The 22786-nt window shown below is 39.7% G+C and overlaps 2 protein-coding genes across 2 annotated transcripts; one reads left to right on the plus strand and one right to left on the minus strand.

The window, feature by feature from the left end:
* Nucleotides 1-1169: 1169 nt before the first annotated feature.
* On the minus strand, nucleotides 1170-4406 carry LOC149284728 (extracellular calcium-sensing receptor-like). Its single transcript, XM_089496346.1, has 4 exons — nucleotides 4162-4406; nucleotides 3564-3855; nucleotides 2482-3285; nucleotides 1170-1181 (listed from the first exon to the last, which is right to left on the minus strand). The coding sequence occupies exons 1-4, from the start codon at nucleotides 4404-4406 to the stop codon at nucleotides 1170-1172; spliced, it is 1353 nt and encodes a 450-aa protein (XP_089352472.1).
* A 7200-nt stretch (nucleotides 4407-11606) lies between these two features.
* Nucleotides 11607-18559, plus strand: LOC149284729 (vomeronasal type-2 receptor 116-like). The gene is made up of 6 exons (XM_089496347.1): nucleotides 11607-11643; nucleotides 12488-12656; nucleotides 14825-15116; nucleotides 16449-16673; nucleotides 16806-16929; nucleotides 17652-18559. The coding sequence occupies exons 1-6, from the start codon at nucleotides 11607-11609 to the stop codon at nucleotides 18557-18559; spliced, it is 1755 nt and encodes a 584-aa protein (XP_089352473.1).
* The last annotated feature ends 4227 nt before the right edge of the window (nucleotides 18560-22786 follow it).

Here is a 22786-nt window from a genome sequence, read left to right on the forward strand (position 1 = left end):
TGACCCAACACATCTTCTTAACTTGCTTCCTGGTTTTGTCGCATGAAAAGCAATGACAACAGTCACTGTTTTCCCCAGGATAGAAGAAATAACAATGGTGAAAATTATTCCAAAAGCAACTTGTCGAAGGAGGCAGGTCTCTGGGATGGGATGTCCGATGAATGACAAAGAACAGAGGAAAGAGAATGTGAGGGACACCAGGAGAATGTAGCTAAGGTTGCGATTATTGGCTTTGATAATTGGGGAGGTTCTATATTTTACAAAAAAGAACATCATGGCTAAACTAAGAATAGTTAATAAAACGGCAAAAGTTGTCAGTGCTTCTCCTAATGGTTCCTCAAAGGAAAGAAAATCAATGGTACGTTTGAGGCATAAATCCCTTGTAGGCCTTGACCAGTGGTCTTCCGGACACTTAATGCATTTCTCCATATCTGTAAAAAAACAAAAAAATAAATGTGGGACCGTCATTAGAATTAGCTGTGAATAAGGGGTCTTTCCCTATACTTCTACTTCTGATATCCCAAAAGCTTGTAAGAATTCCTCTTTTTCTATGTTGGTCCAAAAGCCTTACTAACTACGACCAAAGGCGCTGCCCAAAATTAATTTTAATTGCTGCGGTGACAGGGTAGACCTCCATTGGAGCTCCCAAGTGGACTCTTTGTTAAGGTCTGGAGCTGAACACCGCAAGGTGGCTTTTTGGGTAAAGGGGTGGATGTTGTACTGCCCCTGGTACTGTCACCTGCAGCCCTGCCCTCTTTCCACCTGAGGCCACACACCCCAACACAGGTTATTTAGACACCTTTCATGTTGGGGGGGGTGTGACTTGGTATAACCTGCTTTAGTATGACTCTGTATGAAGTTCTAGTTCCAGACTTTTACACATATAATTTACTAGTGAGAACATGCCAAGCAAACCTGTAAAACTTGCAATTTCCCCTTCAGAACAAAGAATGCAGTCAAAGCAACATGATTTCCTCCCAATCTGAAGGGTTTTTCTATGGCCGGGGGGACAGGGCTCACTGCATGTGGACTGCGGTGTCTAAAAGCAAACCAGGAGAAGATACGGAAGACAATTATTACATTGCAGAGACAACTGCCCACAAACAAGATATGTTTGACATCCACAAAAGCGGCTGAATTGCGCTGTTCCACTTACTCTACTGAATTTCTCACTCTTGTACCTAAATGCAATATTAGGGACATCATTTCTATTACTATTAAATGGCCAAGCCCTTTGCCGAAATAATAAAATGTTGTCTCATTTTGTAACCATCTGTTTCTAATATCCATCAGTATGGCATACTCTCTATTCCAGAGCTTGACTCACCAATGATGATAACCAATTGTTTTTAATATCCATCACTTTGGTATACTCAACATTCTAGAGCTTGACTAACCAATGGTGGTAACCATCTGTTTCTAATATCTAGTATCACTATGGTATACTCACAATCCCAGAGCTTAAAGATACACATACTGTATGTAGTCAACCGACGGATATATGTTACAAAATAGAATCTGTAAAAGAACAAATGAACTTGGCAACCTGCATGTTTACTCTAAGAACCTAAGATCATTGAGTGACAACACCCTAACATCTCAGAGATTTATATTGCATTCCCTATAGACAGAGGCTTTGATGCTACGCATTGGAGAAAACCTGGTTTGTATCATGATACAATTAATGATTCGGTGCTTCCGGCATTGGGTAGGTTTCCGAAATATAACATCAGTTTTTAGCTACAAAATATTATTTGTTCCAATTTGTTCAACCTCAATTATGGAACAAAATACCAACCTGATTAAAAAAGGGGTTCCAAACAATGGCTGAGTCGTTAATGAGTAGTTGTTGAGCAGCAGAAGACTTATATCTACCAACAAAGATGTTCCTAACTGTAAGATTTGAGTACATTATCCAATTTAAAATGTCAAAATTTCCAGGAGCATCACCATTGGCATCAAAGTAAATCTCTTCTCCTGGTTCTGTTTTGAAATTAGTATTTTTCAGGAAATATTTTAGCTACAGAGAATAAAAATGTATTTTTTATCAACATAAAACCTCTTATAGTATACATTATAAACTTTGGTTGTCTTCCAGTTATGAAATTGACAAACAAAGGTGGACATTTGTATTTAGTGATTTGATTTGGGGCTAGTTCCATAAAGAAACAATAACCCCAAAAAATACTTAATGATTGTTTAATAATGATGTTATAGATGTTTTAATGCATGGTCTTTATTGGAAAGCAACAGATGCAATTTTTGGTGCACCTAATACCATTCATCAGTATTTTACTGGTTTATGTTCCTCCAAAGATGCTTATTGTCCACTTAAAAATTATTCAATTATATTTTAATAACATAGATGTCTTATTTAGCTACAGTATGGGCTATCAAATGATCTACTGGCCTTTTAGTCTTCACATACATGAAACTCAAATTATATTGGACTCTTGACTTTGGTTTGTAATAAGTACTTACCTTAGACCTTGTTTTAGATGACCATCCTTCAGAAGATGGTAGATATTTTCTCTTACACATTTCGTGTAACGCGTGAGCTAACGAGTGCACAGCTGTATAGGTAGCATATGAAATACGATAGGTGTCTATCTCATCTTGTGCTATACGCTCTGTCCAAAAACCTTCCTTAGAACATTCTCTCCAAGCAACCTTATTCTCTTCATCAAACAGAAATTCCAAACATCCAACATTAAATGCTAAGAAGTATTGTATAAAGATATTCTCTGTAGTATTCGACCATATCTCTTGACAAAGAAACTTCTTAAATCCTGGAATCTCTCCTCTTTGGAGAGATATTAATAAGGATCCGTTGAATGTACGAAGGTACTTCTTAAAGTTATAATCGGTCACAATATTTAAGGTCACTGAGGAGATCCAGACTTTACCCGGCAAGTTTTGATATAGTTTCTTTTCCAACAAACCTAAGAAATGGAGGGCACTACAATACAATATGATTACTTTGGCAGAAGAATTTTTAATCACATCAAAGGCTTGGAAGTTTTTCATTCCAAAGGCTAGAGATTGGGAGATGACATATTTGAAGGCAACACAGATTCCCACCATTTCCAATCTGTTTTTAAGTTCTTCGCTAGTCTGATCATTGCTTCCATCATCCGATGCGATGATGCCAACCCAAGTCCAACCAAAATGGGTGAGCAGTTGAATTATGACATTGAACTGCGATATCTCACTGGGAACAGTTCGATAAACAAACGGAATGTTGATGTGGTTACTCAAAACAGGATTTGGTGCACCATAACTTACCTGGATGAAGAAAATGAAAAAAAATAGACATTTAATGATACAAAGTAATACGATTTGATAATCAGCATATGTTCTAAATATTGGCTGTCTTGCATTTTTTAGAATTTGAGGGTCTTAAAGAATCCCATATAACATATCGTCCAAGATCAACCCATCAACCCGGTGGGCTTGTTTTTCCTTCATCAATAACTCACTTTATTTACTACATCTCTGTCAATCTTGTTAACAAATGGTCCCCCAAAAAAACCAACATAAAATTGATAATAACCTCTTCATACCTGAGGAAATCCATATAGTTGTGCGAGTTCAGCCACCACGTTGGTTGTCGACGTTAAGAGGTGCCCGATGAAAGCAGCGGTCTTGTGCTTTCTATGGCAGATATAGTTGGGAGTTGGTTCTAGGTCCTCTGATAAGATACACAAAGTGCTCTTCAATGCTACAACATCACTAGAACATGCATCATAGATCCGGAACCCCAGGGTGACGTTGGGTAAAATATCGGAGTTGCTGTTGATTTCCTCGATTGCGTAAATAAAAGCGAGCAGATGCCTCAGATAACGCAATGATGGCCTGGCAGAACAATACGAGGCAATCAAAATATGATCAAAATTAGTTTATTAAAACAAATTTATAAGACCATGATCTTGAAACAATTACTTAAAAAAATGATTTAATAGAATGTCTGTTAAATATTAGGCTGAGGTAGATTGAAACGACAATAGTCATCTTTAACCGATCTTCATTTATTGCTGCCTTTTGCCGTATACATTCCAACAATTTCCTAATTCATTTCTAATTGCCATTTAATATATCATAATGAATCTAATGTACAGTTTGGGTAGATATTAAATGATGAGTGAAAGGATCATTACTTACCCAACACATACTGGTCCAGTTGGCTTACTTAAATAATTTTGCTTTTCCGCACAAGTGATTAAAAATATTTGTAGGACTCCTCCGATCACAATGTCTCCATGACGTGAGTAAGTCATGGGTCTGTCTTCCTCAAAAGGTTTCAACACGCAGCACTGTCTGTCGGATACTGGGAGTGCATCTGAAAGCATCCGGAATGCTGGAAACTGAACTATTAATGTAAAGAAAGAGCAGGATGTAATTATCATGTTGTCGGCTTTTGTGTTCTTTCTTATCAAATATATCTTTCAGTCCTTCCTATGGCATGCAGATCTTAAATGGTGTTATGTAGTTGATACGAGTCCTTATAAACCTTCATTGTTTTTCATTATAATTATTGCCTGGTGTACAGCTGGGACATTTGGTTTCTAATTTTGTGGATTTTGTTGTGTTATGATGATGTGTTTTATCATGATGATGTATTTTCGAGACTTGACCCCAGCTGACTAGCAAACTTTTTCAAACTATGAAAAGAACTTAAAACAATATACAAAAAGGGGAGCGTACAACCTAAAAAGTATTAAAGGCACCCACATTCAGATTCCTGGGTTGCTACTGGAATAATAATGGCCAATAAGTACACAAAACAAAGCAAGGTATAAAGGCATACCCAGCAAATACCATTGAAAAAACAACTATATAAGACATAAATATTTTAGGTTCAGTCAACTATACGGCCATATTGAATTTTTCATGGCTATATTGCGTACCAATGAGCTTAACCAGTGGGACTGCATTGCCTTTTAACCCGAATGAGACTCATGCAATTTAAAGCCTTTTCTGGACACCATTAATGAGGCATCCATGTAGCAGACAGGGCTGCTCAGCAATATAAATGAAAACGTATTAAAGAATGATGAACATTATATAGCCTCCTATATAAAACAAATTTGTTTCAAGGCTAAAGTGGATTAGTATTGTATTTATGATTGTCTGACTACACCTTGTTTAATTAGCTACACTGGGTTTTGCGTTGTTTTCTACTGTCTGGTATCTGGTATTGAAGTGGTAACTTTCACAGAATGGACCCTTCTTTATTGTAGTCTTTCTAAGAAGAAGAGCAGTCAGACAAGCCCAAGAGTCAATAACAGCAAACGTGTGCTCCAACTCAATAAACGGAATAGCAGGACCACAACTGCGCTGAGCAGTGCCGGATTTCAAAATCCAGCTCCCAGCAAGCCCCACCTCCAGCCGAGCGCACAGTGTCATGTGGATGGCTGTGATCGCACAGCCGCGGTTAGTACACAGAGACCTCTGTCCCAGCAGGCTGCCCAGTAGCGTACCTTAAGGTGACGGTCCGCCCTAGGTGCCACTCATTAGGGGGGTTCCCGGTGGCCTGACGGTCAGGGCCGGCCCGACAATGGAGCCGAGTGGGGCAACCGCTCCAGGCGGCACTTTTGAAGGGGCTCCCCTCTCTCTCTCCTCTGCGCCGAGTCTTCCTGTTCGGTCTCGGTGCCTGCTTATAATGCTGAGTGCCGGAAGATTTTGCCTTGGGCCGGCCCTGCTGACATGGGTCTGCAGCTTACTGCTGTGGCGCCCATGCACTGTATGAGGAAACTCTTTTTCCGTGCAGGGGGAGCAAGAACGTGGGCGCGAAGATAGTTTCAGGGGCAGACTTGGCCCATGGCAGGCTGTTTCAGGGGCAGAGGTGGCCCATGGCAGGCTGTTTCAGGGGCAGAGGTGGCCCAGGCAGGCTGTTTCAGGGGCAGAGGTGGCCCATGGCAGGCTGTTTCAGGGGCAGAGGTGGCCCATGGCAGGCTGTTTCAGGGGCAGAGGTGGCCCAGGCAGGCTGTTTCAGGGGCAAAGGGTGGCCCAGGCAGGCTGTTTCAGGGGCAGAGGTGGCCCAGGCAGGCTGTTTTAGGGGCAGACTTGGCCCAGGCAGGCTGATTAAGCGGGCAGAAGTGGCATAAGCAGGCTGATTGGGGGGCAGAGGTGGCCCAGGCAGGCTCATTAGGGGGGCAGAGGTGGCCCAGGCAGGCTGATCAGGGGGGCAGAGGTGGCCCAGGTAGGCTGTTTCAGGGGCAGACTTGTCCCATGGTAGGCTGTTTTAAGGGCAGACTTGGCCCAGGCAGGCTATTTCAGGGGCAGAGGTGGCCCAGGCAGGCTGTTTGAGGGGCAGACTTGGCCCAGGCAGGCTGTTTGAGGGGCAGACTTGTTCAGTAAATTTTATGTATTTAAATTAATATTTGAATGAATTAAACATTTTTCTCGATTTCTATTTTTTTCCCAGTTGAAATTTGAAATAAATATTCTTGCCAACATTTATTTTTTTTGTGTGTGGGGGGATGCCAAAAAAAGGATACGCCCCGGCTGCCAAAACTCTAGGTATGCTCCTAAGGCTGCCGCCTGTCTGAGGCAACTTGACAGCAAGAAAGATGACAAGAAAAATGTTGTTTAGCTTTGATTATATATAAATATAGTTATACAAAGTTATAATGGGTTAGGGATCTTGATGACAAGACTCTGGTGAGATTAGTTTTGTGACCAATGATGATATTTTATCACACTTTGTAATGGCATAACCCTTTGCTGTGCCTGTGATAATGCAGTTTCCTGCAGCTGCCTTGATGCCAGGGTTAGGGGATATAGGGGCATATGTTGACCTTTTGACCCCAGCAGCAATATCAAAGCCTTCTGCACAAGGATTACTGATGAGTCCGATGGGCTTTATGATTACATGACTGTTTAGGCCTATATCCCACAGCCCGCCATCTACTTTTTTTCCGCTCAAATAACGGCATCAGACACCCAATGTTGTGGATAAGGCGTAGACCACAACTTTACTATAATTTAATATTTCAATCCTGAGGCCAGCAAGCAACAATAAACAAACAACCATAAACATCCTGCCGCATGCCAATCCCAACAGGCAGTTCTTCCTTCACTTTAAACAAGAGTCCTAGCCCAGCGGGTACGCCTGCCGGACATAACTCCCAGGTCTGTTTGCGAGCAAACTGTTCTTTGTGATACAACTCGGAGCTAGCCTGGGGTCCTTTCAGAGGTGTGACTAAAAGAGAACAGATATACCAAACAGAGAACCTTCCTATGGAGAAAACATATTCTGAATAACCATAGAGCAGTAGAGAACTAACCAACAGCGGGTTGGAAGGAACGGTTGTTCCCACAAGGCTCCAATAGTGTTGCAATTCACCCACTGATACAAATACCCCACATACTAATAGCCTGCTAGGCCAACGTTCATGACCCCCCCATCCCTTTGAGTCCAGGGGGACCTCTTTATTAATGTTTAGAAACACAATCTTTTCAATAGATTTTCAACAAATTATCAATGATGATTGATTGGTATTGTTTTTTCATTTTTTTTCCCATCGTGTTTTTACCATATATTTTTAAATATTGTTCAGAACACAAATACCACAAAATGATAGACTAGCCAACTGTTATTTGCATTTGTTCGTAATGTATAATTTTCTCTAATTTAAGATTGGGTAAATTACATATCTGCTGGTCTGTTGGTAGATTATCATAGTTTAAAACTGTGTGTCAACCTCTGCTTCTGGAACCTCGGTATATAAAATTCAATACCGATACAGATATGTTCACTTTTCTTCACTGACCCAACCTGGTGGCCATCGGTGATTCACAAGGGTCACCTTGCCCAATCTCAGAAATGTGGATCGTCTTCTGTGCTGTGCTAGTTTTTCTGATGCTTCCTGGTGTAGTTGGTGGTTCGTGCAAGTCTATCTGTTGTTTGAAATTTCCGCACAATGACCATTATTACCAGAAAGGGGACTTAATTATTGGAGGAATTCTTACTGTTAGAACATCGTTAATGAACATAAAGTCAACATTTGAAAAGAAACCTCACGGAATGAACACAACTTGCCGCGTGTGAGTAATTTATACATATGTATCTTTTTCATTTTATAGCGCCTATAGTTTGTTACTGCCAAATAAAAAGGCGTGTTAGATTACATTGTAGTGTATTCAGTAGTGCTATTAGAAAAGGGGTCAATAAAAATAATGAAACATTAAAATTAATAAAATATAATTTGACATTAAAAGTATCCTGCTCTTGGTAGCTTATAGGTAAACAAAGTACAAGGACACATACTATAATAGTGGGTACAAAAAGTACAGTCTCTAAATATCAGGATTCAAGAGTTCTGCAATTTAATCAATTTTATTTCTTTAAATATGTAGATGTTTTTTTCTTATTTGGAGCCCCTACAAAAAAATACATTTTGTTTCATAGTTTTGCTTCTTACAATTTTTACAAAGCTAGCACAGCTGAAATGACCCCCCCCCCATAATATATTAATATAATTTTAAATATATACAAGGAATGTTTTTCTAAATTGGCAATTATAGGTTAAATAATAGAAGGGAAGCATCACATTTTCCGTTCTTGAATTTAGTTTTTTTCTTTTCAAATTTGGTATTCTGCATCTTTATTCTGCATCCCCCAATTACAGTAATGTTTCAATATTACAAAAAAGTACCTTATTACTAAAAAAATAAAATAATAAACTCTGCCAGTAGGAATTTGAAATTTTATATATATAAAAACGTACATCTTATCTACCTTATTATTTGCGTCCAAATACATTTCTTTTTTCTTATTTAATTCAATGTTTTTAAAATATTTTCCTTTTATGCTTGTTTCACTGCATTTAAACTGAAACATATATATTTGCGTTCATATTTGGCTTATATTTGGAAAGAAAATAAATAAAAGGGATCTCCGTCTGCCTCTTTATCCTTACTGTAGGACATGCATGGGGTGAATAAAGAACAGGTATGTAGAAGTAACCCTTTAAAGGCCAGATGTGTGTTGGGGGGTTATTGAATTAAACACTTTAGTATTACAAAGAAAAAAAAGGTTCAAATTGTGTGAATTAATTTGTAAAATGATGACATAAAACAAATATAAGAATAAATGCTGATTTTTTTCAATGCAAATGACATGTGCTTAATTCTAATAGATGTAGTAAAAAAAAATCACAGTAAGAGTTATCATTATAGCTTCTGTGGAATTCAACACAAATTTTAAAGTGCCTGACCTTTTGGGTATTAGATGATCACAAAGTTTTGGATTTTTTGTAAACTACTACAATTTAACCCACCGTTGGATCTTCTAAGTGTAGACCCTGGTTTGTCCTTAAGTAATAATTCACTTGTTCAACAAAGTCAAATACTTCCAAGATAGTCTTTCAGTTCCTTTTTCCATAATAAACAAAATCTCCTAGCATTTGTATTTGCCGTCACCAAAATGAACAGTAAGGAGCTGCTCCCCAATATCACGCTTGGATTCCTTATTATAGAACCTTGTTTTACAGAAGAAAGAAGCCATGAGAGTTATTTTGGGGTTTTATCTGGAACTGCATTTCTGGTACCTAACTATTGCTTTGGCTGGCTATATTACTTATCAAGCAGCTGAATAGTGGGACTGCATTGCATTTTTCAATGCAATGAGACTCTCGTGCAATTTTTAAAGCCTTTTCTTGGAAACCATTAATAAGGCACCTGTGTGGCAGGTGGGGCTGCTCATCAATACCAAAAGAATGTATTAAAGATGAACATTATGTAGCCTTCTTTCGTTACAATATAACTCCCTTTATCCTTGATTTTAGGGTGCAAGTTCTACAATAGAAATGGCAACTTTTTTTGATTTGGATGTATAGATAGATGTATAAAAACCCTGTATTTGCAGGTATACTTAAATAATGTATGGAAACATAGCATTGCAGGTATAGATCAACAGAACACACAAACCCAGCATAGCGGGAATAGATCAACTGGAAATCACATGTAGACTCAGCACTGAGGGTACAGATCAAATAAACACATGGAGACAGCACTGCCGATACTGAATAAGACAGCTGCATATCTCTGCCTTGCCTCAGTTCCCATGTTTTGCTGTAATCCATTCCTGGATTTCCATATGCTCTTTTCTGTGCTTTTGATTCCTGGATTCTAGTTCTGCTCTTTGCTTCAGCTCCTGTTTCCTTTATAAGGTGTGTTGTTTTTGTCTCAGTCTGCAGTCTAAAGATATGTCCTTCTCGGTTCTGTGTTTGTTTTCAGTGTCTAGTTTATTAGTAATTCAGTAAGCACGGTTTAGCGTTAGGACCCACCGAATATTGGAGTACTTTGGCGTAGTGGTGAGCTAAGCATTCTATGGCCATAGGATCTGACGGAATCTCCATTTGTTATCACATAGTCCTAGGCTAGTTCCTGTATTCATGTTTGTCTGTCTCTTATGTGCCTTTGCCCTCCTACCCTGAATCATCTGAGGATTTCGGTTCCTCTCTCCTCTCCCCATGTCCCAGTTAAGTTGTCCTATCCTTGCTTAAAGAACAAGCGTCCGAGGATTCCAGCTCCTCACTCCATCCCCTGTGTTCCTTGCCTTGTTCCCTGTCCTTTGTTGTGCCCTGTATCATGTATGTATTGCCTTCCTATGTTCCTTGCTCGGTCTCCCTGTTCCTTGCTCTGTCCTCCTTGCTTGCTACGTTTCTGTTGATACTCTGCTTAGCTTCCATACTCCCAGCCTGCAGCATCCTGCACATGATTCTAGTGATATGTCTCATGCCTGCTCCAGGGTGCCTGCAGGATACCTCCAAGTTCTGCTTTGTTCTTGACTTCATCAGCTGCTATGTCAGGGCGCTGGTATGTGGCAGACGCCCTGCACCAGGCCCTGTCCAACTCTGCTACTGCGCAACAACTCCTGAACTCCATCTTTGGGCTCTTTGGGTCATAACAGTCGTCTGTATGGACCCGGTATAGATCAATTGGAATTCACATAAAACTCAGCATTAAAAGTATAGGTAAAACTAGACTTGAGCGCCGTCCAACTCTTCACGTTCGTCTTCATGGGGGGAAAAAATCTTTGTATTCCACAAATATCTGCCTGTTCCTGTGTTTGGTTCGGGTAAATATTGGTGTACATTCTTTGTGTTCATTTTTTTTCTTCGTTTTTTCAGTTTTTTGTATAAATGGTTAATACGGTGTTAACGCGGCACAGACTACGCAGCAGCTTTTGGCACCAGGATTTAAAATGTCCGTACGAGCAACTCTATTGGGGCCTCCTGTGCCATCAACCAATGAAGTACACCTGTAACTGTTGGAGCAGGGAGACCAGTGATTTCTGTCGGTCAAGTTGCACCAAGTTAACCCCTGACCGCGAACCTACGGATTTCCACTCCCGTTATCTACCCAACATCACAGGGGTTAACGGGAGTAGAAATTCGTAGGTTCGCCGTCAGGAGTTAAAAAAGGCCGTGCGAGTGAGCCTATTGGTCGTCTGCGGGGTCCTCCTCTGGCACCAACCAATCGCTGGCACAGCGACCAAGACAGAGGTCTCGCGGAGGACAGTGAGAGGCGCCGAGCGGTTGCTGAAAACTTATTCTTGAGTGACTGCTTGGCGTCCCTCTGTCTCCTCCGCGTCAATCATGGCTCTTCTCTTGAACAAGAGTCCTAGCCCAGCAGGTACGCCTGACGGAGATAACTCCCATGTCCATTTTTGCAAGCAAACGGTTATTTGTGATACAACGCTGTGCTGGCCGGGGGCCTTTCAGCAGCTGTGACTAAAAGAGAACAGATGCACACCAAACAGGGAGCAAACCTCCTCATGGAGAAAACATACATTAAACAGTAGAGAATTAACCAAGGGAAGCCGGAAAGGAAAGGTTGGCTGACGACCGCCAAAGAAGACATCTTTTGACCCCACAACATCCCATCAGGCAGGATGCAATAGTGTAATTCACCCACCAATATAAATAACCTACATACTAATAGCCTGGTGGACCATGACCCCCTACCCTGTGTGATCAGGTAGACCCCTCTATCAATGTTTAGAAATAAGATTGTAAATAATATTAAAAAAAGAATACAATCTTCAGGTTTTCAGTAAACTATGACTTATGATTATTTATGACCCGTATTGTTTTCCACTGTGTTTTTCAACCGTATATTTTTGAACATTGTTTAGAACACAAAATGATAGACCGGCAAACTGTTATTTGCGTTTGTTTGTAATGTATAATTTACTCCGGTTTAAGATTGAGTAAATTACATACCTGTTGGTCTGTTAATAGATTACCATAGTTTAAAAGAGTCAAATCGCTCGTGTCATTCTCTGTCAGCGTGTGTCAACCACAGCTTCTGGGTCCTTGGTGCGCAATTCTATACCGATACAGATATGTTCACTTTTCTTCACTGACCCTCATCAATCTGGCGGCTATCTGAGATTCACAAGGGTCACCTTGCCCGATCTCAGAAATGTGGAGCGTCTTCCATGCGGTGCTACTTTTGCTGTTGCTTCCCCGTGTAGTTGGCAGTTTGCGCAAGTCTGGCTGTCATTTGGAATTTCCGCACAATGACCGTTATTACCAGAAAGGTGACTTCATTATCGGAGGAATTCTTACTGTTAGAACATCGGTAATGAAGATGCAGTCAACATTTGAAAAGATACCTTATGGAACGGACGCAGTTTGTCAAGTGTGAGTAACTTACAGAGATGTATCATATGTTGATCTTGACATTGCATTGCAGTGGATTCAGTAGCTCTGTTACAAAAGGGGGCGGTGAAAATTAGCAATAACATTAAAATTGATAAAATATAATTTGACGTTAAGGTTAATATATTTTAATATAACGGTACAAAGGGAGAAAAGTACCCTGCTCATGGGAGCTTACAATCTATAAAGTACATATATAGTATACTATAATAATAATATCAGGATTCAAGGACTCTGCAATTTAATTCATTTTTTTTTTTTTTTTTTGCTTTAGATATGTAGAATGAAATAGAAAGCATTTCTACTGCTGTTTAACCCTTTCAGTATCAGGAGATGGGAAGCCTTTTGCATTCAAGATGCATGTTTTTCAAGATGTTAACCTGTTCTACACCACAAAATCCAAGCAATTTCATTTATTTTTATATATATATATATATATATATATATATATATATATATGTGTGTGTGTCCCTGTTTTACCAATAATATTTTTTTTTATTATTAGTTTATGCAAAGCTAGCATAGTTGAATTGACCTCTCAAACTATATTAATATGATTTAAAATATATACTCAAGGTAAGGTTTTTCTAATTTGACAATTATACATTAAATATGAGAAGCGAACCATCACATTTTCCATTCTTTAATTTATTTTGAAATTTGGTATTCTGCATTTGTAACTTAAATATTAATCACAGAACTAAATACAACACGGTATTTGAAATACAGGTGAACAAAGAATAAAGTTGAGGTAATGCATTCATTTTTCACTAATTCAATCATGTTATAAATTATTTCTCAATTGCCTCAAAGACTATGGACTTCCACAAGCCTCATCAACAATGATGAGTGCTAGTTTCTGTATTAAAAAATAAACAAAAAATAAGGGGTTAATATTTTGTGTTCTATACAGTAGGTATCGGCTACGTTAAATTATTTCATTTTATCATATGTAAGTTAATTTTTTTATGTTTTAATTTCATCTGTGTAACATTAAGGGTTAAGTATTATATATACTGAAAAACAGTAAAAAGATTGAAAGCCCACTGCATTAACTTTGAAAGAAGTAAAAGGGAGCTCCATCTACCTCTCCATCCTTATTGCCCATGTCTGCATCATGTCTGTGTAGTACATGCACGGGTTAAAACAGAACAATTATGTATAATTAACCCATTAAAGGACAGATGTATGTGTGAGGAAAAAAACAGTTAACACTTTAGTTTGTTGATGAACACTTTAGTATTAAAAGAGAAAATAAGTTCAAATTGTATGATTTAGACATTAATTTGTAATATGATTCCCCTTTAAAGGGTAAAAATAAGAAACAGCCAAAAAGCAAAGTATATTAACATATATACGGTATAATATCAGTGTGTACCTGAATAGGTTGGCTTGGACACGGGACTGATCTTATAATGCAACATTTTACCCCAATCCTCACGCTAAATAATCATCACAGGTATCCAGATCCCCCTCCTTGCTTTTAACCCATCTGCCACTGAACCTGAAACGTATGCGATATTAGTTAGCCTGAATACCATAAGTACTGCTTTTTAAGCAAATGAAATGTTTATTTTTATATTTTCAAATAAAGTGCTTTACTCTTAACACACTAAACATAAAAATCACAGTAAGATGTAGCTTCTATGGAATTCATCACTAATTTTATAGTGTCTGACCTGTCAATGTTCTCAGGAAAAGTAGAGGTTTTTTCACTTGAAAAGGATGAACTTTTTTTTTTTTACTTCTATAATCTAAACCACCTTTTCTTTTCAGGCTTGTTTCCTTTTAGTCTCTCCTTCTGCATTTTCCTCTTTTACCCACTTCACATCACTGTCAGAAGGGTAACACTCGCTCAATGATATACTTGATAGTTGGGTTATTACGCAAGTTACTGTCAAGAATTTGTCACATTGTGTATTTTACGTTCCGTATATATATATATATATATATTTTTTTATTTTTTTTTTTGGGGGGGAAACTAGTCAAAAATAGGCAATGATGTCCTAGAAAAACTTTTAATATGGATCTTCTAAATAGGGAACTTTGTACGCAGACGTGGCTACAAGCTTGACCTTGATTTGTCAATATGTAATAATTTCAAAGTCAAATTTCTCTAAGATGATTTTATTTCACATGTTTTTTTCCAGGATAAACATAAGAAACTACTGGAATCTCTTAGCATTTGTATTTGCAGTCACCGAAATTAACAACAATAAGGAGCTGCTTCCCAATATCACGCTTGGATTCCATATCATGGATTCTTGTTCTACAGAAGAAAGAGCAATGATGGGAATTTTTGGGATTTTATATGGAACTATATTTCCAGTACCTAACTATTGTTCTGGAAATGTGCCAAGCTTGGTGGGATTTATTGATGGAATATCTTCCAAAGTTTCTCTCTTATTGGCCAGGATGTTTGGATTCTACAAGATCCCGCAGGTAAATTTTAATGGGTGGCAAAAATAAGAAAATAACCTACCTCTAAGAAAATCTTTGGAATTAACTAACAGAGCATAGAACAATAAATAGATGCTGTGATAAGATTGTGTATATAATAAATAACCGTCAGAAAAAATAGTATATTTTAGATGGATGGTAAGACAACATATGACTACAAATACCACTTGTCAACGAATACATTTCTTATATGGCAGATCAGTTATTCTTCTATGGATCCAGAGCTGAGTGATACAATTCAGTTTCCTTCATTCTACCGCACGGTTCCTAATGAAATTACTCAGTACCAGGCAATAATAAAACTAATAATGAAGTTTGGATGGTCCTGGATAGGTATCTTGGTTTCAGACAATGAGCCTGGCTTGAAAGCCAGCCAAATTCTACAAAGAGGACTCACAGAATCCGGCAGTTGCGTTGCATTCCTAGAATACATCCCTTACCACGATGTTTTGAACGAAAAGATTAGAGATAAAATCATCGGCGTTCTACTTAATTCTTCACCTGACGCCATAGTTTTATATGGGGATCGCGAATATATGCTCACATTACAAATTATTCTATATCAATTTCCCGTCTCTGAAAAAGTTTGGATCATATCTTCTCGGTGGGATTTATCCTCTGGACTTGATTATTACTTTTTGAGCTTTGAGCCATTCAATGGTAGCTTGGCTCTCACTCTTCACTCAACTGAAATTCCACATTTTGAATCGTTTTTACTAAAGATTAATCCAGATCTATACCCAAATGATATTTTTATCCAGAACGTGTGGTGGGAGCTTTTCTTTTGCAACTGGAATGGGAAAACCCATGATGCATGTACTGGGAGGGAAAATATTTCTGATTCATCTTATCCATATATTAGAGAACATCTTAGAGAAAATTCAGTATATAGTTACACCATATATAATGCTGTATATGTTTTGGGCTATGCCTTACATCAAATGTATTCTCAGAGTAATACGCTAAAGGACGATTTAAATAATGGACAAATTTGGAAGGTAAGTCAAACGGCTGTTGTGTTATTTCGATTTTATGCTTGCAAACTTTTGTACCTTACTCTGTACACTCCAAATTCAGATAATTATGACACAAAAGATTTCTCCAGAAACAGTTGTCCAGGTTGTTCTGCAAATTAGGATCTATTGGTAAGAACTGTTTTAATGAGTGAAAACATACTAGGGGCCACTTCTAATATATATATTTTTTTAATGATATATAAAACTAAAGAAAAAATATCGCATTGTCATATAACATTTCCATGTGTTTTTTTTTTTTTGCTATAATGATATTTCATATTTAACATTATTTCTACAGCTCCATAAATATTTAAAAGATGTCCATTTCACAAACAGTGCAGGTGCGGATGTTCACTTTGATGAGAGTGGAGACATGTACTCAGAATTTGATATTTTAAACTGGATTGTCTATCCTAACCAAACTCTTAATGCCATCAAAGTCGGAAGGTTCGAACAACGAGATTCTGTCCAACAAGTAGTAATTGAGGAACATCTGATAAAGTGGAGCCCGTATTTTAACCAGGTGAGTGTTGACACATTGTCGTGCTAGGAAGTCACTTCTCGCATAAATAAATACTGGTGCAAGAGAAGTTGAGTTCTTTTAACTAATATAGATGAATTATTAAAACAATTTCTCTTATTTAACTGTAACCAGACTCCTCAATCAACCTGTAAAGCAACGTGCCTTCCCGGGTATAGGAAGTCCCCCAAAGAAGGCCAAATGGCTTGCTGCTATGACTGCGTTCCCTGTCCAGAGGGTGAGATATCGAACCAAACAAGTGAGTATGAGAACAGATCGCATTTGCTTTCTTTGTACAATTTCTCAATTATGGGGGAAAAATGTTAGATACCCCTACCTACTGCAGAATTGAAACATCAAAAAACAAATAATAAAAAATAAACACTAATAGAATATAAACATAGGACTGATCAATAGAGGACTGATCAGCTGTTCTTAATGATGTATTTTGACATAGTATTAATAGCCACCACTATAGACATAACAAACATAAGAAGCGGCACATGCCTTCAGGCACATGCCTTGGAGCATTACATTCTGACATTTTAGTATGAAGTTCCAGCTGATGGTTGGCACAGTCATACAGATGCCTTTGTTTATCGTAAAGAACCAGATTACAGCAATCTAATGTAAAGGTATTGAGTAAGGTTGTGCTTGCAAGGTTATACGTAATACAGGGTCTAAAGTCAGTTTCTATAAATTCATAATGCTTCCTCTTGTTCTTCTGTGCCTAGGTCTAAATTCCCCTATATTTATCTTGAAGTGAAAAGGCATCCACTGGTCTAGCAAACATAGGATGGAGACACAATAAGCTTCCTATCTACTAGGCTGCTGATGGATACAGTGATCTAGCTTCCCCTGTAGGAATTATACCTTGGTCATGCTAATGTTAAAGTATTTTCTGCTCTCTTAATTGTTTTTTACATTTACATATTTTGTTTCTTGTCCATCTATACTGTGTATGTTTTCTACAATTTCTAGATATGGAAACATGTTTAAAATGTCCAGAAGATAAATGGCCAAACATAAATAAAGACGCATGCATCCATAAAACCATAATGTATCTGTCGTATGAAGAACCTCTGGGTATATCCCTGGCCACAGTGTCTGTTCTACTCTTTCTTTTCACTTGCCTAGTTATGGGGGTTTTCACCAAACATCGGAACACCCCTATTGTGAGGGCCAACAATCAAAGTCTCAGCTTCATACTCCTTTTCTCTCTCAAGGCGTGTTTTCTTTGTACCTTGATATTCATCGGTCATCCTCTCCAGGTCACCTGCATTCTCAGACAAACGGTATTCGGAATCACCTTTACCATTTCTGTTTCTTCTATATTGGCCAAAACTGTGACGGTATTTGTTGCCTTCAAAGCCACCAAGCCGAATAGTAAGTTGAGGAACTGGGTTGGATCCATGATTTCTAATTTAATTGTGGTCTTTTGTTCTCTTGTCCAAGTTATAATATGTGTTTTATGGTTGGGAATTTCGCCTCCATTCCCTCACTATAACATGACTGATGAAGTTGATAAGATAATAGCCCAATGTAATGAAGGTTCAGTTGTTGGATTTTACTGTGTCCTGGGTTACATGGGATTTTTGGCTATCCTTAGTTTCATGATTGCGTTCCTAGTTAGGAACTTACCTGACATATTCAATGAAGCCAAATTTATCACCTTCAGCATGTTAATGTTCTGTAGCGTCTGGATCACCTTCATCCTAGCCTATCTCAGTACTAAAGGAAAAAACATGGTGACTGTGGAGGTATTCGCCATCCTGGCTTCTAGCACTGGGCTTCTGGTCTGTATTTTTGTACCAAAATGCTATATTATACTAATTAGACCTGAAAGGAACACCAGGGTCTTTATATCAATAAAGGGCAATGCGAATTGAGGATGATGTACCCTGCTAATGTCTCCACTGAGCTTTTTTCTAAACCTCATGCCTAAACAGCAGAGCAGGAATTATGTGTATACTTGCTTGAACACAAGCAGTTTGAAAAACGTCAGCCTTTTTGATTGATGGGCCCTGGAAAATTGAAGTTAAACGCTTATTATTATGAATTAGCAAGTGGTTGAATTGGAAGATTGAGAGAACGAGAATTAAATCTTCCATATATATGATGTAAAGTGATATAACATCATCTAAACACACAAAGTAATAAACCTTATGAACAACAGATTTGCTATATACTATATTAAAAATGTTTGAAAAATATGTTCGTGTATTGTTTTTTTATGTATGTTTAAAGCCTATTCTCAATCTTGGATCCTCCAAGCCCTGTACATTAACACTTTTATGCTAAATGAACAATACAAAAATTCAAAAACCACATTATTTATGCCATCATGGTGGTGGAGAGAATAAAATGTTCATGCAGTGATATGATACTTAATGTGGACTTAAAGATCAATTTTAAATGAAAACAGCAAATACATTACATTTATTTATATAGTGCCAGCAGATTCTGTAGAGCTGTTAGTGGAATCATTTAAAATCACACACAACAACAAACTGGAACATAAAGAGAAGAGGGCCCTCTTCTAGCCGGTTGAGGGGGAAGTGAAAAAGTCAGAAAGGAATGCTTGGATGGGGATGAGTTGATAGGATCCCGGTGATCTGTTGAGGTTGTTGGTCATTCTGATGGCTTGATTAGTATGATGGCTGAGAGTGTCAGGAGGAAAGGTTGTATGCTTCTTGAAAAAGGTGGGTTTTCAGAGAGCTTTTGAAAGTTGCATACAAAGAAGAAAGTCTGATGAGAAGGGGATTACAGAGAAGGCGTAGAACACAGGTGAAATCCTGAATGTGGGTAATAGTGGTAGAAAAGAGACACAAGTCATGAAAGAAAGGGAAATATTGGTTAGGAGTGTATTTGGTTAGAGATATGGGGGGTGCGCAGTTGTTAAGGGCTCTGTAGGTCAGGGTTAAAATACATAACAAAAAAATTCATTCAAATAGTCCTTCAGAACTAGATGGAAACATGTTGGTGTGTATAACATTGTTTGCCTACGAAATAAATACAATAATTATGTGTCAGACTAGGATGAGTCTCCTGACTCCATCTTTTGAAAGGGGTTGTGGATCATGGCAAGGCTAATTATCCCCTAATCAGGGGGTGACCAAGAAGCCTTGGCACTTTAAGGCCAGTTGGTGCTAAATCACGTTTGTACAGCCACACGTTACATTTTTATACTCTTGCCTTGTGTGGACATGTGCATCCAGCTGGCAGCTGCACACTGGAAGACCCAAGTATGGGTAAGCAGAGAAGTATTAACCTCGGCCCCCTTCATGACTGCCATCTTAAGCACAGAGCTCAGGAATATGATGCCATATCCTGGTGCTTCGTGTCTTGAATGTACTCTACACTACAATAGTGTAAATGGGCTGGTTGGAGAGATCTCTACTGGATCTGGTCCATTGAGCAGCTGCAGTCTGGGGGGGACCTGATCGCCCAATAGAGCAATCTGCCCCCCCAGTTTTGCACCAGAGTCACTGCCCCCTTTGACCTGTTGCCTTAAGCCCAGGCCTAGTCAGCCTAGGTCTAAATATGTTGTCCTAGGCATTTTCCTATGATTTATAGGAAAACATATTAACCAAAGAGGTTCTAACTTTTCAAATGGACAATGAGGAACACATTTTTAAGAGCTGTATCTTTGGCTGAGATTGAACCAGAGGTGTCACAGGAAGGCTGTTTGGGGGGGGCAGATTCGACCCAGGCAGGTTGTTTGGGGGGTAGAGGCAGCACAGGCTGGCTGTTTGGGGGGGCAGAGACGGCACAGGCAGGCTGTTTGGGGGGTGGCACAGGCAGGCCATTTGGGGGGCATAAGTGGTGCAGGCAGGCTGTTAGGGGGTGGCACAGGCAGGCTGTTTTGGGGAGACACAGGTAAGCTGTTTTTGGGGTCACAGGCAGGCTGTTTGGGGGCAGAGCCTGCACAGGCAGGCTGTTTGGGAGGGTAGAAGCGGCACAGGCAGGTTGTTTGGGGGGTGGCATAGCGGGTACAGGCAGGCTGTTTGGGGTGGCACAGGCAGGCCATTTGGGGGGCATAAGTGGTGCAGGCAGGCTGTTTGGGGATAGCACAGGTGGCACAGGCAGGCTGTTTTGGGGAGACACAGGTAAGCTGTTTTGGGGGTCACCATTTGGGGGGGAAGAGGCAGCACAGGCAGGCTGTTTGAGGGGACGACTCTGGCAGGCTGTTTGGAGGGTAGAAGCGGTACAGGCAGGCTGGGGGGTGACAAGGCAGGCTGTTTTGGGGAGGCACAGGTAAGCTGTTTTGGGGGCAGAGGCAGCACAGGCAGGCTGTCTGGGGGGGCAGAGGCAGCACCGGCAGGCTGTTTGGGGGATGGCTCAGACAGGCTGGGGGATGGCGCAGGCAGGCTGTTTCGGAGGGTAGAAGCGGCACAGGCAGGCTGTTTGGGGGGCACAGGTGATACAGGCAGGATGTTTTGGGGGGATGGCACAGGCAAGCTGTTTTGGGGGGCATAGGCAGGCTGTTTGTGGGGAAAGAGGCAGCACAGGCAGGCTGTTTGGGGGGGCAGAGGCAGCACAGGCAGGCTGTTTGGGGGGACAGAGGCAGCACAGGCAGGCTGTTTGGGGGGACAGAGGCAGCACAGGCAGGCTGTTTGGGGGGAGGTGCAGGCAGGCTGTTTGGGGGGAGGTGCAGGCAGGCTGTTTGGGGGACAGTGCAGGTAGGCTGTTGGGTGGCGCAGGCAGGTTGTTTGGAGGGCACATGTGGCACAGGCGGGCTGTTTGGGGGCAGCGCAGACAGGCTGTTCGAGGGCAAAGGCGGTACAGGTAAGCTTTCTGGGTGGCAAAGGCATCAAAGGCAGGCTATTTGGGGGGCGGGGGCTGCACAGACAGGCTGTTTGGGGGGTTAGAGGTGGCACAGGGAGGCTGTTTTTAGGGGTAGAAGCTTACCATGTCAATGTCTGGCTTAGTATATAGTGATGGGGGTTATGCTGTACTAACATCAATGTCTGGTTCAGTGTATAGTGATGGGAATTATGCTCTACCGCCATTTATGTCTGGCTCAGAATATAGTGATGAGAGTTATGCTGTACCATATCTGTTAAGTAAATGTTATTTAAACTTTTTAAATTTAAAAAGTAAATTTTTTTCAGATTCCTAGTTTTGTTCTGTTGACGTAGAGTTTATAAACTTGTGAAATATTTATTCTTGTCAACATTAACTTTTGTTGTAGTTATCTGTACATTTTAAAGTGACGGGGGGGAGCACATACAGGATCCGCCCAGGGTGCCAAATACTCTAGGTACGCCCCTGGTGCGACCTTTAGTCTCTGGGTATTATTCCTTATTATGTTGTCCTCAGTCCTGCGCTGGTTTCCAGTTCCTTGTCTTGACCATGCGTTCTCTTATCCTGTTGTACTGTCGCCATTGTATTCTGAACTGTGTACCAAACCCTTGTTTAGCATTGACCTCCGTTCCTGGTTTATTCCTGTGTACTGATGTCTCAAGTCCTGCTCATGTACACCCAAACATGGCCTGCCTTGACTACAATTCTTCCTTGTTATCCTGCATTACACTCCTGCTGCTCCTGTGCCCCTCAGGTGATACGAGCTCTACATTGAGGATCCGTATTCGGACACCTATACATGTACCTGATGTGACATTACGTTGCTGATTGTTAATTATTGGTCCAGGCTGGTTCTGCTACTTTGAAAACAGATCACAGCTTCTCTGAAGTTAACATTTTAAAACTAATTAGATCAAAACAATTGCATTGATTGAAATACAAAAAAGCAAAAGCTAAAAGTAGTTTTACTTAACTTGATGCAAAACACTGATGGTAACCTGCATTGACCTCTGATGGCAAGGTCTGGCCAAGCTTGTGAAATCTACCACAAAAAAACAAATCTTTTGTACGTTTTATTAATCCTGATCAACCACTGCATAATATATTTAAAAATAAAAACTGTTTTCCCTTTTTACATTTATTTTTGCCTTTCAAAAATTATACAGAGCACAACGTATAGATTATCTGAGCACAGCATGGCTTAATTCAGAAGGTATAATTATCTCTAATTATAATCATGTAATCATTTCTCTGTAGTTTGGTTAGATGTATATAAGGTCCTAGGCACGTTTCACTTATGGTCAGAGGGT

The sequence above is a fragment of the Sceloporus occidentalis genome, unplaced genomic scaffold (assembly GCF_023333645.1).
Source record: "Sceloporus occidentalis isolate IW3139 unplaced genomic scaffold, rSceOcc1.0.p SCAF_89, whole genome shotgun sequence".
NCBI lineage: Eukaryota > Metazoa > Chordata > Lepidosauria > Squamata > Phrynosomatidae > Sceloporus > Sceloporus occidentalis.